This window comes from Gopherus evgoodei, chromosome 5 (genome assembly GCF_007399415.2).
Source record: "Gopherus evgoodei ecotype Sinaloan lineage chromosome 5, rGopEvg1_v1.p, whole genome shotgun sequence".
Taxonomy (NCBI): domain Eukaryota; kingdom Metazoa; phylum Chordata; order Testudines; family Testudinidae; genus Gopherus; species Gopherus evgoodei.
The window spans coordinates 21,397,961-21,415,978 of NC_044326.1; the positions used below are offsets into that span (position 1 = coordinate 21,397,961).

Below are 18,018 nucleotides of genomic sequence, written 5' to 3' on the forward strand. Positions count from 1 at the left end.
TGATGACAACTCATGGGATCATCTTACATTCTATTAATAATAGGCACACAGGACTGATACGAGTTGTTTGGGTACACAGGAAAATGGGTAAAATATTTCTTAGCTTATAATACTCTGCAGAAAAATAACTCTTTGAGGACCAAATCCTGACCTGTTTGAAAATAATAGGTCTGGTTCTGCTCTTAGTTATGCTGGGCTGAATGTGGAGTGTCTTAGTTAATTTCAGTGGAGTTACTTTGGCTATACACGGGGGTCACTGAAAACAGAATTTGGTCCAATGGGAGTTTGTCATTGACTTCACTGGAACCAGAATTCAACCATAATTGATAAAGAAATGTCCTGTACCTTTTTAATGTTTTCCAAACTTTTTAAAATAAAAACATGGTTTCATTAAAGCCACAAGTCTTCTGTGTATTTATAGATCTCAGACAGTGGAATTCTAAACAGCAGCAAGTGCAGAGGCAGGCTGCAGCCCAAGCATTTGAGCAGACCACACTGCAGCCTGTTCCTTCGTGGTTGACTCAACACATACTGAGTCTCTTCCAATATCTGCTCTTGAACCACCAGCAGCTACAGGCATTTTAGTTGCACTTTGATTGTGGACAGATCTATTTGACTATCAATATTCATAGCTCACCAATCATCATAATATCTAGGTGTTGTGTATAGTAACTTCAAAAGCACCACATAAACTATGGGAAAATTCATACCTGAGCTTTAAGACTCAGGCCTATCTCAGTTCAAGGCCTTAATCAAACCCTAATGCTAGCAAAAATTTAAAAAGGGAGATTTAACCTAGGTGCTTCAGTACTTAAGCCATCTTTAACTATTGGAGGTCAGGCTGAGACCTAATGTGGGGGAGCAGATTATCCCACATTTGCCTACTGTGGGGTCCTTTCACTTTCCTCTGAAGTATCTGGTACTGGTCACTATCGGAGATATGATACTGGACTAGATGGATCTTGGTTGTGATCCAGCATGGCAATTTCTGTGTTCCAAATCTGAACACTCCTAAACTTGGGAGAAGTTCAGGTCTGAAATTCACTGCTCAGCCCCATCTCTATCTACGACTTAGATTTCTACAGTAAATACTTTGATATGTAAACAAATCTCCTAAATTCTAAAGCAGAAGACTGACACAGCTCTGACCCAAGAAAGTTAATGTATAAATATGAATATAAGAAATGGGCAGTTGTTATTTCCCATTTTGACTTGGTTTAATTTGTTTTTGGTTTCATGACTCTCAGAAAGCTAACTGAGAAAGTAGAAATGATTGAGTCTTCTGCTTACAGTTTCTCAGATCAAAATGTGTTGCCATTACATTTATTTCTTTTTTTCCTCAGAATATATCTCACTGATTTCTTTCATGACCAGCACACAACATTCTATTGATCACCATGTATAAATGTTTAATCTTTATATTTCTGTTATGTGTGCAGATGAAAAGTCTGTATTAATGTTGTGCTTCCTTTCAGGGGCTGGTGTTTTTTTCCTTTCTTGTGCCGAAGGAGAGCAGATCAGCTTTCTGTTCGACTGTATCGTTCGTGGCATCTCCCCGACGAAAGGCCCTTTTGGGTTGCGTCCAGTCCTACCAGGTTAATATAGGAAGTATAGAGTAACCGTGCAAAGTAGGAACTTGCCCTGTCTAGCACTTATTGCTCAGATTGGAATTACAGCTTGCAGACACTTGCTGGGCATGCAAAGTGCAAAGTGATTTTCATTCTGAAATGTCACAGTACAGATTTATCAGTTGAATGTCCCTTGCTGCTCTAGTTCATTCATATTTCTGCTGTTGCTAGCCTTTGCCTGGTCTTATCTAACTGTACCAAAATATAATATTCTGAATAGAAATGGGCCTAAACCAAATCTGGGGTTTTAATAGTTCCAGTTTGAACCTAGATCCATATCTGAATTTGTCTGCTGGTTGTAATACTGAAAATTTGCTGAGCCAAATGCATAGAATACTAATTTTGGGGCTAGCTAACATCTCAAGCCCATTCCAAAGCCCCCTGAAATCATTGGAAAAACTCCCAATGAACTTCTAGTGCTTTAGACCAGGCCTCTATGTCCTGACCTCAGTCTTGCAGTTCAGGCTCTTCTCTGGTGAGTAAGGATTAAATTTCTTTTTCTGTTTTGTGGTACAGGCTGCATGCACTGTAGTGTTCAGAGAAGAAATTAGATGTGATCTTGCGGGAATTCTATGGCCTTTTGGTTTTAGTAGGTGAGGAAATGTAATACGCTGTTAGAAGGAGTATGTCAATCAGGGCAGGAAGGTGGAAGATGAGCTTGTAGAACAATAGCTGTGAAGTATCAGAGGGGTAGCCGTGTTAGTCTGGATCTGTAAAAGGAGCAAAGAGTTCTGTGGCACCTTATAGACTAACAGACGTATTGGAGCATGAGCTTTTGTATTGGAGCATGCATCCGACGAACTGGGTATTCACCCACAAAAGCTCATGCTCCAAAACGTCTGTTAGTCTATAAGGTGCCACAGGACTCTTTGCTGCAATAGCTGTGGAGTTTCTGTGGTGAAGGGGAAGGTTTTAAAATGGTGAAGGAAGGGGGATTTCACATTTTTAGCAAATGTTTGAACTTCCATAGTTGGGGGTATTTAATGGCTTTCATGATAAGAATAGTTTTACAGGATTTTTATCATTGCTGTAAACATGCAAGCATACCAGTCTCTTGTGTTGAAATGTGATATAAAAGATTTATAGTAGAACCTCAGAGTTGCAAACATGAGTTACCACATGCCTCATTTGCAACCAGAAGTATGCAATCAGGCAGCAGCAGAGAGAGAGAGAGACAGCATTTTTCTTTCGCATAGTAAAGTTTCAAAGCTGTATTGAAAGAACAGTCAGAATGTTTTGTTCAGGGTTACGAACATTTCAGAGTTACAAACAAACTCCATTCCTGAGGTGTTCGTAACTCTGAGGTTCTCCTGTAGTTTGGATGTGAAATTTGTGGAAAGATAGAAAAAACTGCTCAGACCTGCCATTTAAAAATTCAATGCATATTGTATACAGCAGTCGATTAATCTTTCACTTCATTGAAATCAATGCTTTTATACCACTGTAAATAAAACCAGTGAGAAAAAGGGGGGAGGGATAGCTCAGTGGTTTGAGCATTAGCCTGCTAGACCCAGCATTGTAAGTTCAATCCTTGAGGGGGCCACTTAGGGATCTAGGGCAAAATCAGTACTTGGTCCTGCTAGTGAAGGCAGGGGGCTAGATTCTATGACCTTTCAGGGTCCCTTGCAATTTTATGAGATAGGTATATCTCCATATATATATTTTTTTAAGGCAAGTCAGGCCCATAACAACTCACTAATTTTATATGCTGTTTTTTGCATTTGTTATGTGAACATTAATTCATTTACAAATGGCCAAACAATTAATTCATAATAAAGTCTTTTTGACATGTATAAAAGTGGTTGGGATGTTCAGATTTATAATTTTGTCAGTTAGGGTATACTCAGAAAATGGTAATTTACATAAAGACTTCTATTATGGACAGGCAAAAACAAATTATTTAATTACATACAAACTTATATGATCTCCAAAAGAGGTTCAGTTCAGGTAAAGAATTATGACAATGTGCTACTAAAGAAGGCAACCTTAATTCTAACTTTTGAGTGTTTGACTTTTGCAAATTTAATATTCTTTTAATATATATATATTTATATAATTTCCTATTTTTTTAAATTAAAAGTTATAAACAACAATTCATCATGTAGAACTACACTGACCCCCCACAGAGCCAGAGCACAATACTCTATTGCTTGAGGTAAGGAGGTAACTGTTTGCAGTAGAAGCCAGTTATCTTCTATGTGGGCCTGCTGAAAGAGTAGGATGAGACCTGCTTTGCCAATGAGTTTCAGAGCTATTTACTAGAGAGGAATAATAGGTTCAATTCCAGGTTCTAGAGGAGAGTGTTCTCTAGTGATTACAGACCATTCTGACCCTATCCCCCTACCAGCTTCTCCCTCTCCTCATCTTCATCCTTCTCCCTCACCTTACCCCGTCTTTCCCTTCCTCCTGGCCCTGTCCCCTCCCTCTGCTGCTCCAGTCTCAATTCCTGCTGAGTTCCCCCTGCCTGTTCCTATTTTCCCCACCTGTCCCATTCTCAGCCTCTGCTTCTCCCCTCCACCCTGCTCATATCCTTCCCACTTCCTTCCCCTTCCTCCCTATTTTCCAGCCTCTTCTGGCTCCAGTTTCTAACCCTTCTACCCCTTGAGCTCCAGCCCCTGTTCCCTAACCCAGCACTTCTTCCTATGCCCTATGTTCCTTCTCATACCCCTCTGCATTCCAGTCAGGTTGTTTCCTCCTTCTCCACCATGTTGCCTTGGTGAGCACTGAGAGTACAAGAAAGATGATTTCCCTGTTCTCAGTTCCTGTGCTTGGTGTCGGAGCAGTCCCCGGGTCGCTGGAATAGCAACTGCAGGAAGGCTCAGTGCAGATGGAGTCTTCAGAGAATTTAACTGTCAAACTCTAACAAGTTTCTAATGAGCACGTGTGAACTGCAGTATTTTCAGAGGCTGATAACTGATAAGACAGCTATAGCTTCTCAACAAAGTGGTTGTAAGAATTTTTTTTTTAACATGGGTGTAGCAACCTATTTTTCCCTAATCTCAGTCTTGGAAACAGATGAACCATTTTATCTGAAACTTTACAAAATAATCCAAACAAATTATTGATAATAAATACGTTCCAAATTTAGGCAAACATCTTGGATAGAAAGTTCCAATCTGAATTGTTCAAGTTTGGCAAAGTTATCAGCAACTGAAAACTGGTTCTTATAATGGAAAGTGTCATTACCTGTGCCACCTGTAATAAATGTTGAGACAAATTATACCCTCTGTTAGTCCAGATTAATCATAACCTACTCCACTGGAGTTACATTAACTTCAGTGGAGTTATTTAGATTTACATTAGTGTAACAGGGAGCAGAATTTGGCCCTATGTTGGCTTCGTACAGTATATTAAGATTTTACATTGCTAGTAGCCAATTCTGCATTAGTTGCATGCCCAAATTTCCCTTTGGCTTTAATGGGAGTTTTGGGTGTGCAAGGGATACATATGAGACCCATATAGGAACAGATTTGAAAGAGCTAATCCAATAGCTTGAGTAAATAATAGTTTCCGTTACCAGTTTTTTATTTTCTAGAAAATCCAGAACAGCAGCTACAGTTGTCTGTTACCTAAAATGTAGTTCATAATCTTCCTTGAGAGAATAAAATGTGCAGCTACAAGACATGAACTAGAAGCAAAACGAGAAATCAGGAATAATCAGGATCTCTAATGACTGACAATAGCTTATGAGAACCGGGAGAAGTATTTTACCCATGTCATAGCATTGCAGAATTAATTTGGGTGCGTTTATAGCTTATTTGGTTGTTTTGTCTTCCACTGAAGCATTAAAATTGGCTACTCCTTATGCAGGCAGCCAGAACTGAGGATTGCAAAGCATACGTATCTGAATGATGGGATACTATTTTCATTACGCTAATACAAATCAAAGAATTGTAATATAAAAACCACCAGTGAAATGATCAAAACTGACAAGAGACGTGTGATGTGTTGTCTGTTGTTCTTGCTCTTAAACTCCCCCTTCACTTCCCCCACAGCACTGGGGAATGTGTGTTGGCTCCTCCTGCAAGCTCTGCAGCAGTGGTTCACTAATAAATATTATTGTTAGAGCTGTTCACATGCCTGCTGATAAAGATATTGGGCAGACAGAGGGAAACAAAAGTACACAAATCTCTTGAGGTGCTTGAAACGTGTCAGAATGGAGGGGTGGGGGGAGAAATGATCTCAATTTTTTCTTTCGTTCCTCTTTTTTTTTTTATTACGAAGAAGATTGAATGTGGTTATAGAAAATTGTCACTTTGTTGACTAATCAATTTAGACACTGTCACTGCAGCTCATCCTGCTGCCAAGCTCCCCCTTTAATTAAAAGGGCCAGACCCTCACGTGGTGTAAATAGCATAGAATCATAGAATATCAGAGTTGGAAGGGACCTCAGGAGGTCATCTAGTCCAACCCCCTGCTCAAAGCAGGACCAATTCCCAACTAAATCATCCCAGCCAGGGCTTTGTCAAGCCTGACCTTAAAAACCTCTAAGGAAGGAGATTCTACCACCTCCCTAGGTAACCCATTCCAGTGCTTCACCACCCTCCTAGTGAAAAAGTTTTTCCTAATATACAACCTAAATCTTCCCCATTGCAACTTGAGACCAGTACTCCTTGTTCTGTCATCTGATACCACTGAGAACAGTCTAGATCCATCCTCTTTTTTGGAACCCCCTTTCAGGTAGTTGAAAGCAGCTATCAAATCTGCCCTCATTCTTCTCTTCCGCAGACTAAACAATCCCAGTTCCCTGAGCCTCTCCTCATAAATCATGTTCTCCAGCCCCTAATCATTTAGTCCAATTGAAGTCAATAGCGCTACACTGGATTGCTCTAGTTAGGGATCCATAAAGGGGGTCAACTTTTTTCTGCAGGGCACTTTTTTGATATTTTTAGTGGCCTGCTACCTCCCAAAACTTGGATGTAATTGTACTTTGGTATAAAAAAATCCTCTGTGGATCTAGATATGTCTCTGTACTTCCCTCTGTTCTCTAACTATCGGTTGTATCAGGATTTATACGGTATCAATCACCCTGGATGCCTAAGCATCTGTAGGCCATTTTTCCTGTCTTTTCCCTGATTTTCCTTGCTTTCCACTGTCATTATTCCTGTACAGAAATCAAATTGTGATCTACCATTCTTATATCAACACTTCAGCTAATATATCCATCTAATGTTCCAAGAAATCCATTTATAGATTTTTTTCTAAGGCCTCATCTTCAGCTAAAGTCAATATATGGTTTTAAAGTTTATTCTCCCACCTAAGAATTTTGAATGCTTCACAGATACATGTAATATTGTCATAGTTGATTGGAAAATTTACATGGCTGTAATCAGTAGTGAATGGCAGAACAATATACAGAAGACTGTATGTGGACATATGGAAAGCAAATTAAAAAAAGGTGACCTGCCTAGCTTGTATTACTGTAAGAGGTGTATCTGTGCATGCAACTGCATTTCAGACTTGTGTTTATCAGGTGTCATTCAGAAGTTTAAGACATGTACGGTAAAATGACACAACCTATCCTAACTTGTGTATAGTGCTGGAGATTCATGTGCAGACTAGTTTTCCTTATCAAGTATTCTATTACACAGAATGTACTGTATTACTTGAAAAGGTCAGGTTACCAGCAGCTGCATACTGTATCTGGCAAGAGTATCAAAATCCACCCAGTCTGTTGAAAGGAATATGTTAAATAGATAAATCATCCCTGCACTTTAGCTAACTAGATCTAAACTTCCTTGTAGTGGGTTATACTCAGAAATCCTCAAGTTATTACTATTATTTATATTTACATTAATTAATGCAAAGTCATGTTGGATATTAATACATTTTTCCTAGGGGCTTTATTTATGAAATCTTCTGAATTTCATAATTTGGGTGGTGTAGAAGTTTAAGTATGAACCAGATTTCTCACCCCAATTTACTGATGGATTTTGGATTTTTGCCCTTGATCACCCTTCTGCTTGGAACTTAGAGACATGCCTCCTTGACAGCTTAAGAAGGAAAAGGGTCCGTTAACATTTGCTTAATGTAACAAAGGGCATTTTTGCGAAAAGAGAGAGAATTTAGTGCAGTGAAAAGAGTCAGAGATTGAATTTTCCACTATCCACAGAATGGGTATAGACTGAGGAAGCAACAAGTCAGCTTCCCCAAGCTTCCTTCCAGTATGACTGTGGATAGACATGGTGATGTCCACCTCTGGTAGCCTTTTATGTGCAGAAAGTTCACAGAGCATCTTTGCTAAATGGTGCTCTGTGATTTATTAAATATTAACCTGAACAAATTGTAGGGGCACAGGGGAAAATACTAATTGGAAAACAAGCATATTATCTTGTTATTTTTCCCAATAGTGATAATTTGTCTAATTAAAAAAAATCCAGTTTCCAAAGGTGGCTGCATTATTTGCATACATAACTGGGCAAATAGTTATGCAAACATGGCTATTGTATGTTTAGGTGCATCCTTGTTTGCTCAAATGCATGATTTGCATGTGCAGTTTAGGTGTTCAGTTTTGAAAAGTATAATTCAGTTGTGTAGAAAACTTAATGAACTTTTGATACAAAAGTATTTTCCTGATCCATACTTTCTTTTTTGGTGTATATATGAAACTTTTTCCACATTTGAATAACCACTGCAATGCTTTGGAATGGATCATCCAAACAAACATAAATATATCTATAATAATTAACCCATTATCCATAAATCCAAAATAAAGTTTCAAAGGAAAAGATGTGATAGTTCACATTTATTAATTATTACTACATACAGTATTTGTTGATGGAGCAACATGCAAGCATTAAAGACACAACCCTAGCCATGAAGATGTTACAGTCAATGAGCCTGATTCTGCAGCATTTTAAATTGCAGCAGCATCCCAGGCTGCCCTATAACTGGAATGTCTGCAGTGTTACGGCCCCATTTCAGCATGCCCTTGGTACACTTATTGTGTCAGGGCTCATGAGTGATGATGTGCATGGGCTTATGGTTGTTAGCTTTATGGCTGTGTTCTACAGTGCCTATGCCGAGGGAATCCTCCTTCAATCAGACATGGAGCTTTTTAGGGCCCATTTACACTGCTCTCTCCCTTTTTACATGGTGTAAAGGGGCTGAAACAGGTGTAAGGATCACCCTGGACTTGTAACAGCAAGGATCTGACCTACACATGCAAAGGAAGGAAATGCAGAGATTAAGGCTGCTGCTCCATCCTTGACTGATTTTTGTAAAACAATGTAACATAACACAGTAGTACATTTTTATGGCACCTGTATTGCAAGGGCATCTCAAAAAGATCCTGATTCACATTTTATGGATCAAAATAAATGACTAATATTAAAATAACTGATTTTTCTAAGGCTTTTAACACAGTGCCTCATGACAGTCTCCTAAGCAAACTAGGGAAATGTGGTCTAAATAAAATTACTATAAAGGGGGTGCACATCTGGTTGAAAGGCCATTCTCAAAGAGTAGTTATCAATGGTTTTCATATCTGGTGGCGTCCAGCAGGAGTCAGTCCTAGATCCAGTACTCCTCAATATTTTCATTAACAGCTTGGATAATGGAGTGGAGAATATGGGAGTTTGTGAAATCCCAATAGAATCATAGAATATCATTGGAGGTTTTTAAGACCAGGTTGGACAAACACTTCTCAAGGATGGTCTAGGTTTATTTGGTCCCGCCTCAGTGCAGAGAGCTGGATTAGATGACCTCTCAAGGTCCCTGGCAATCCTACATTTCTATGATTCTACATAATGGTCATCCCATGCTCTTGGGAATAAAATGTCACAGTATGAAAGTATTCAAAATATCCCACAATGGACTGCTCAGCTGGTTCTAATGAATACCCACCAACGCTCATGGTAAAAATAAAATCCCTCCATCATAGGTATCTCAGTCAATTCAACCTTCACATAACCCCCTGCTAATTGACCAGGAAAGTAGGGCCAGGGAAGATTTCAGCAGCTGATGCATGGCTTTCTTCACACAAGGGGATCCATTTCTGTTTGGAAATAATGAAGTCTATTTTTTAATTTGAATGTTTGCATGAATCTAAGTGCTTAGATACTGTGGACTCAGATGTATGAAAATCCTGGGGGCGGGTGGGGGAGAGCAAGAGAGAGCGCTAGTGTTCATGAAATAATTCTTTGGCTGGAGCTCTGGCTGGAGCATCTAATAAGATGTTGAGTGGGAAGATGTTGTAAAAACTTCCTCAGACAGCTATGTCCATATCGGTCATGCTATCGCTGTCCTGGGATTCTCTGGAGCAGAGACTGCCCGTCATGGCAAGTTATTACACATTGTTTAGTGGTTTTGTATTGTGCACAAATGGGATGTAGGATGACACCACCAACCCATTTTTACTTGTGACCTAAACCCGTATTTTAAAAAGAAAAACAATTCTCCGGAGATCAGAAGCTAATACACTTTAACCCATGTTTCCTCCTAGCCCATCTTAATCAACTCTTTCATATAGATTCAGTCTGGTTTTGTTCACTCACTCACTATACCAGCCTTGCACTTGAAGTGCTTTGCAAAACTTATCTCTGCTGAACTAGATCCCCTTTTGGACGTGAGAGCACTTGAATAGAGACTGCAGAAGAAACTACAGCCAAAATGGAGGGGCGTTACAGCTAACAGCTCTGCACCCTCAGGTCATGGACAGATAAAAGCAGCAATTTGCAACCTGGTATACAAGGCGCCAACTCCTTGTTTAGGTGTGTCTGAGTTGAGCCATGAGGACTAATGGCGAAATCTTGCAATTTACACTGGAAAGATTCCCACTGTACACAACTGGCGTTTTGCTTAAGTAAGGATTTGCAGGATTTGGTCCTAATCAATGCTTAAAGTGGGTTGGGTTACAGACTCAGCCTCCAAAAAAAAAAGTCTTTGGAGATACATCTGAGACATGTTACTAGCAAAGGGTATTATAAAGTCAATGTGCCTCAAGATGGCCTGGGGTTGTGAACTGGGAGTGATACTGACTTTGTTCCAGTCATGGTCATTGACAGACCCAACATTTCTTTGAGAACACTTTAAGCCCTTCCCCTTGCAGAACAGCTTAATGTTCCGTATAAATATCTATATTTAATACACAGTATACCTGATTCATTCTGTCAGTGGAAACCAGGCTACAGATCTGCAGAAATGAAAAGCCCACCTAGATGGGGAGGAAAGCTAAAGAGTGCACCATGCCTGTAACCTCATCTCCACTAAAGGGCTTAGAGCCAGCTGATGCAGCCCAGAAAGTCAGTGGTGACGGTCAGGGCAAGGGATCTGTGAGATATTTTGATTGAGCTCATTCGAGTACATAAAAGGTTGTTACAAGGAGCGGGGATAAAAATTGTTCTCCTTAACCTCTGAGGATAGGCCAAGAAGCAATGGACTTAAATTGCAAGAAGGGTGGTTTAGTTTAGACATTAGGAAAAACTTCCTGTCATGGTGGTTAAGCACTGGCATAATTTTTCCAGGGATGTTGTGGTATCTCCATCACTGGAGATTTTTAAGAACAGGTTAAACAAATACCTGTCAAGGATGGTCTAGAAGATAATACTTGATCCTGCCATGAATGCAGGGGACTGGACTAGACGATCTCTCGAGATCCCTTCCAGTCCTATGACTCTATGATCTCCTGGATGTCCTTGGCTGGGTGGGTCCTATAGAACCTTGGCTGAATCGCTAAGCCTACTGTCTCCGAGGGTGGCCAGCAATAGCTGGCCCGTGGTGGTGAATGTCTCCATTGATGCATCTGCACCGTAGGAGTGAACCAAGCCCAAGTCTCTGAGAATGGAGAAACATAATGTAAGAACATGGAAATCTTGGTTTCCACAGTTAGAAGTTGTTCTTCATCTCAACCAGCCCATCAACAGCAATTTATTTCTCTCTTTATCCTTCCTCTCTTGTTAAATGCTTCCATATATGTTTGTTACAGATGCTGTGACTATCAGTGTGAGCAGGAATGTGGTAACTGCAGCTGTGCCAAAATTAATTTCTATTGTATCTCACATTTGCTTCCTTTCCTGTGTAATTATGAGGCCAACTGAAACTTCAATGAGAATGAGTTAGCAGACCATATACACTGCAGCTGTTAAACATGCCATACATTTTAAAGATGTTTACAGTAATCTTGTCAAATTAGTCTCAAGAATATAATAATGATTGCTGCCAACATCTGGTTTAATTGTGCGTGGCTGGAAAATGAAGCAATACAGAGAAGAATGGCATGTTTTCTGAGGAAGGTGTACGCTAAAGTTTGTGAAGTGTTCGATGCCTTCTCCTCGTTCCCCCTCCCCCCCAGAGATAGTGGGATCCTCTTTCATTGTGATATTTCATTGAGCTAGACTGGCTAAACCAGTAGAAAATGTCCTAGAAGCAATAGTCCTGTATAGGTAAGGTCTAATTGATCTTTTCTATGTCTAATTTGCTGGGTATCCTTTTAAATAGCTGGCCAGGATGACCTCTTGAAGTTCCTTCCAGCCTCATATTTCTATGATTCTAACTTGTATGGTAACAAAAACATTACCATCTTTGAATTAGTTTATAAATCCACACCAGAAACTCTGAGTGAAAACCCAGCCTCTACTGAAGTTAATGGCAAAACTCCCATTGACTTCAGTAAGGCCAGGATTTCACCTTTAATTTTAAAGGTCACATATTCTTGTCTTAATCCCCCAGATCTAGGGTCTCATCTGGACACTCAGCTGCCCTTGATTCCAGTGCAGTACCTTTCAGGATCAGTCCCATAGTTACTACTTTAGCTGACTTTAGGTTTGATCCTGAAAGGTGGTGGGCACACAGAACTCCCGCTGATTGCTCAGCACCTCTCCAGGGCAGGCCTAAAGGTCGCTTGTCCCCTATCCTATCACCTTTTGGAGAGGGGAAATAACAAGATAAAAAGTTTGCCAATGAGATGTTAGTTAGGAATGCAGACTATGCAAACACATGACAAGGCTTGCTAAAGCCCTACAGTAGAAGATGCAGTATAACATTTATTGTTTTTCTCTCAATACTTTCACTGCCTTTTTCAGAAACTTACCCATTTGTTCCTTTCTTAAAGACCCAAGTGCAAACCCAGCCTACATGGAGGAGAGAGTGGCCCATGAAGCTTTGCAATTAGAAAAACGCCTGAGCCTACTATCCCATTCAAGTCGCCAGGGCAGTGGAGGTAAGAAATGCCTATGATCAAGCTATGATACAAGTCTGGATTTTATTTCATGTGTCTTTTTCTTGAGGCTTCCGAAATAAGAAAACATTAGCATTTTAAAATATTGAGCCTTCCAAATGTAGTGGACAAAATCACTCTCTTAGGTCCCACTTCTTTAAGGGCATGATCCAAAGTCCACTGAAGTCAGTGGGACTATTTCTGTTGTCTTCAGTGGGTTTTGGATCAGGCTCCAGAGCCCCAGGTACTTATGCATGTGCATAGCTTTAAGCATGTGAGTAGCCCCATTGAAGTGAGCAGTCCCACTGAAGTCAGATACGTGATTAAATACCTTGCTGAATTAAGGCCTGTGGCATGAAGTGACTTGCATAAGTCACACAGCAAGCCTGTGGCAAGGTGAGGAACAGAACCCTTTGACATTAAACCCTTCCTTTCTCTGTCTGTGGCAGCGTGTATGCATGTCAATCTAAAAGACATTTTCCATGTAGAGGCATAATTTGGTGCTTCTAAATATGAATTTACTTTCAAATATTTTTAAAAGCCAATAACCATTATAACTTTATTGATGCTCAGTAAAAATATCCTTTGTAAATAGATTCACTCATTCCAGTACATGCATCCGACGAAGTGGGTATTCACCCACGAAAGCTCATGCTCCAAAACTTCTGTTAGACTATAAGGTGCCACAGGATTCTTTGCTGCTTTTACAGATCCAGACTAACATTGCTATCCTTCTGATACTTCATTCCAGGGTGTATTTCTTGTGCGATACCCTGGATTTAGTGTTCTGATTTTTACTTATTATATATCTTCTGATAATAAAGGCACATGAAAAACAACGGTCAAAAGTGAATGAACGTAGCGAGGGGAAAAAGGTTAGATTTAAGGGTCTATATTTTGATTTCCTTTGCATCCATGCAAATCCAGAGTGACACCGCAGAGTCCAGTGAAGTTACCATTGTAACTGAGAATAGAATTTGACTCATGCCCAGATCATTGAGTGATGCAAATACACACAGCACCATTGACTTCAGCAGAGGTATACGTATTTACACCAGCCGAAAATGTGTTCCACTAAGTCTAAAATTAATACTAACAAAATGACGCATTGTCTACCCATTAAGTTCCATTCTTACGTAAGAAGGCACAAAATCACTTTCTATACCAATACGTTTAATTGGGATGAAAATGCCTGGCTGTCCTTACCATCACAATTCATAGCCCTTTCTTAGTTTTCCACTTCCAGTGAGTGCTTCAGGTATATATGACCCTTTGTTCAAATATTCTTGCTACAGCTACTAGTGGGGAAAAATCGTCTTTCAATCCATGCATAAATGCATCATGGGATATATAATGGATACAAAACTATCATCATAGCCATATCAGTTACATTTTCATCCGCTCATGTGATGTACAGTTATGTTTTTCTTTGGAACTTTGTAGAATTTAGTTTCAGGTCTATCAGCTAAAAGATAATCTTGAGCTGAACAATTGATTTTTATGTCTGATGCCTTTTTAAAAGTTGACTTTGCAATTGTTCCATTAAAATTCATTGGTAAGAGATAAAAAGCACCAAGCCAGCCTTTTCAGGGATTTCTATGAAACAGAAACGCATTCAACAGCTTCAAATCAAATACAAATGTTGAACTCTATTATGCAGCTTATGGCAATTTAGAATTAAAAGTTTATATTTTGGAACATCCTCAGATATTTTGAGGTCATTTGGCCTGCTTCTCCTCTCTGGTGTAGATTAGGAATAGCTGAACTGAAGCCAATGAAATAACACTGGAGTAGAATATATGCTGACATATATTTTACCCCAGTGTTATGTCATTGGCTTCAGTTCAGCTATTCCTGATCTACACCAGAGAGGAGATTCAGGCATATAATCTTCAATTTTAGCATAGAATGTGATATATTTTCAGAGATACAATAAATTTACACTAAGGGTACCAAGTTGTTTTTTAATATTTTTCCGAGGGTACAGATTGCAATGTACATTCTGTTAATATAGCAGAAACAGCCCTCCCCTAAGATAAATTTAATTGCACAGTCCTTTCTGCTTATTTGTCCTTTCTTTGCTTTTAGTTTAAGTATATTTTGAACAGAGGTTGATCTATTTTCTTTTATTCCAGGAGATGATAGAAGCCTGTCAAGTTCATCTTCAGATACCAGCCATTCGGATGCTAGTGTTGGGAGTAGGTTAACAATTTGGCCTGAACAGTCTTCGGCCAGCGCTTCTCAAGAGAGTCATGGACTGGCAGCTGCAAAGGGCATTCATTTTGGGGAAGAAAAAACACTTGCAGAAGGGGCACGTGGCACCACCAAACCACCTCCTAAACCTCTTCGGTCTAGACAGCTACAGGAAATAGGTCGTCAGAGTTCTTCTGACAGTGGGATAGCTACTGGTAGTCACTCTTCTTACTCTGGAAGTTTCTCTTCCTATGCTGGGAGTCTGGATATTTGCCACGGTGATGAGTTTGGGTCATTGCTTAGCCTGCCATTGAACCTTCCTTCAGATCAGAATTTATGTACTTGCCTGCACAGTGAACCCCAGAGGAGCTTGGGGTCAGAATATCAGATTCCTAGCCCTGTCAGACATATTTATGACACACCCAGGAGTTTATTACAGGCAGTTGCTATAGATGTACAACACAAGAGTGCGGATTCCACCCAACCAAAGGACCAGGACCCAGCACCTCAAGGCATTAGTGACCCTAAGGTGCTGGTACCACACTCGGAAACACGGATGGCACGTGAGCAGAGCCAAGACAGGGGGAGGCATGCATCCTTACTCCCAGAAGGCACCAAAGACTCAAGTGATGAGACATATGTGGATTTTGTTTCAAGGTGGTCAGATGTAAAACCACAAGGACAGGTGTTAGACTCCAAAAGTAGTGAGTTGGCACCACCTAGTGGAGTCCCAGCTGACCCCTGTGAAATATATAGCCCCCACCCTGGGATGACAAGAGCTCTCTTTTCAGCTTGTCCAATCTGTGGTGGACTAAAGGTAAATACCTAATACTGAGCAGATGCTAACAAAGATTTAAGTACCTTATTTAACACCATTAATTTAAATGACTTAAGGATGTAAGAATAGTTGTGAATTGCAGCCTACTTCTTTTTAGGATAATGAGATTTGTGCTGTTTTATGGGTATGTTGAAAGGTTTAGTAGATGGCAACCTCTCCCCTCCTTAAAAACCATGCCTGGAACAGGAAAACATTGAAACATGTAACCTATCAAGCATTATCTTTTAATGGACCAGACTCGCATTGACTTCAGTAGAAACATCACAGGCACATCGGAGGGTTGAATTTGTCCTGTGATAATTAATTTAGTACAAATGAGGATGTCTTGCTGTTGGTATTTCTTGAGTAGAATGAAGGGAGGCTGAAAAGGATGGATGATACTCTAGGATAGGCATTTTTTAAAGATGCATATTTATTTTGACAGATAGATAGTTAGATAGATAGATAGTTTGACTGTAGTATGCGAGCACCTCATGTGCATGGGGAAGCCAGAATGGTGGAGCTTCTGACTGAACTTCAGAAAATAGTGGAGCTTCTGGTGAAGGAGAACATAAGAGCTACTGTACTGGAACAGACTAGTGGTCCATTGAGCCCTGTATCATGTCACTAAGAGTGGCCAGTGTCAGATGCTTCAGAGAAGGTGCAAGAAACCCTGCAGTTGCTGGTTATGGGAGAGCCAACTCTCAAGGAAAGTTCTTCCTAGCCATCAGGAGTTAGAGGCTGGCTTAAGAACTGAAGCATGAGGGTTTGCATACTTTCCTACACTTTTGTTTATTTTAAAATATTTACTATTATGATTCTGGATATTCTTGTTATCCATATAAATGTTTAATCCCTTTTTGAATCCTATTTAATTCTTGGCCTCAATAATATCTTGTGGCAATGAATTCCATACGCTATTAATGCATTTGTGAAGAAAATATTTCTTTTTACTGGATTTTGAGAAGACTTTTTGTGGTGTTTTATTGCCATTGCTAAACTGGAACAAGATAAAGCTGTGTTCGTGTTGGTGAGGCATAGAAAACCTGGGAAAGAGAGAGAGAGAATGTAAAAAATTAGGAAATGATGTATAAACTGGGAATTCAGGCAAAATTATCTCACTTAGAGAAACAGTTGTTAAAAATAAGATAATTTAAGTGTATAATTTTAAATGAGTATATAGGAGTTACATAACTCACTGAAGAGAACAGGTTTTCAAATTCAGAAGACATTAATGAGCTTGTTGGGCTATTGGCCTTTTCTTGTCCTACAGCGCTTCATGTGCTTATAGTGCAGTCTGTTTTTAAGTCTCTGGGTACTAGAGGATGGTATTGGCACTTTATATCTTCAGAACTGTAAAGGAGTGAAGTCACTCCTTCCCCCTTTTCCAGTCCGCTCCCTGATTGGACGATTGATTTTAAATGCATTAGACCAGACGCCATATTGGAGGAGAACTGTGGTGCCACTGTACTTTCAGCCATTATAACTGTAGGGAAATGTTGAAAAAGATCTTATGCAGAATGGACAGTAATCTAGAAAATAAACAGTGACATGAGAAAGGCTGCTCCCACTTGAACTCATTTTAGTACAGGATAAATACTTTTGCTTCTCTTCCCTGCGTATTTTAAAGAACTCTGAAAATATGCCTTATTGAATTAGACAAATAACAGTTGTGTTTTTGTTAAAAGTAATCAAACCATTATAGCAAGGTCAATTATTTTAGAAATGACTAATGGTCCCTGTCCATGTCTTCTTTACACGTAATATGATGAAGACACAAATCCCTATTCTGTAATAAAATAATTCCTATTCTACATGCTGTGAATAGGATACATTTGGGATACCACTAGGAGCAAGCTGAACTGAATCATGGATTACTTGACATCAGTTCTCCACAACTATTTGAAGATGTTCAGAAAATCTTTATTGGGCCAATGTTTTGCATGCTTTTACAATTTCAGATAAACTGTTAATTAAATTATGTTGATGTTTTTAAATTCCTGATATTTAGTCTAAGTAAATGAGATGGAAAGAACAGTACAGTCCATAACAATATTGAAGTACAGCAGCAGTTTTTCATGTTCATCCTTATTAGTGAACTTTTGCAAATCTTATAGTCCTTACTCAGGCAAAAGTTTATTTCAGTGGTAATTTCACCAAGAAAGAAGGGAGTAAAAATGTCAAGACTGAAGCAAGTACAGGTGTGCGGTGTCTTCTGGCAACAG

The 18,018-nt window shown here is 39.5% G+C and overlaps 1 protein-coding gene across 1 annotated transcript in view; it reads left to right on the plus strand.

Annotated features, from left to right (window-relative positions):
- Nucleotides 1-18,018, plus strand: part of DOK7 (docking protein 7) — a 100,713-nt gene that overhangs the window by 30,640 nt on the left and 52,055 nt on the right. Inside the window, exons 5-7 of the mRNA XM_030564352.1 lie at nt 1,476-1,595; nt 12,679-12,786; nt 14,919-15,793. Coding sequence (XP_030420212.1) covers nt 1,476-1,595; nt 12,679-12,786; nt 14,919-15,793 — 1,103 coding nt within the window. The remainder of the gene's footprint in view (nt 1-1,475; nt 1,596-12,678; nt 12,787-14,918; nt 15,794-18,018) is intronic.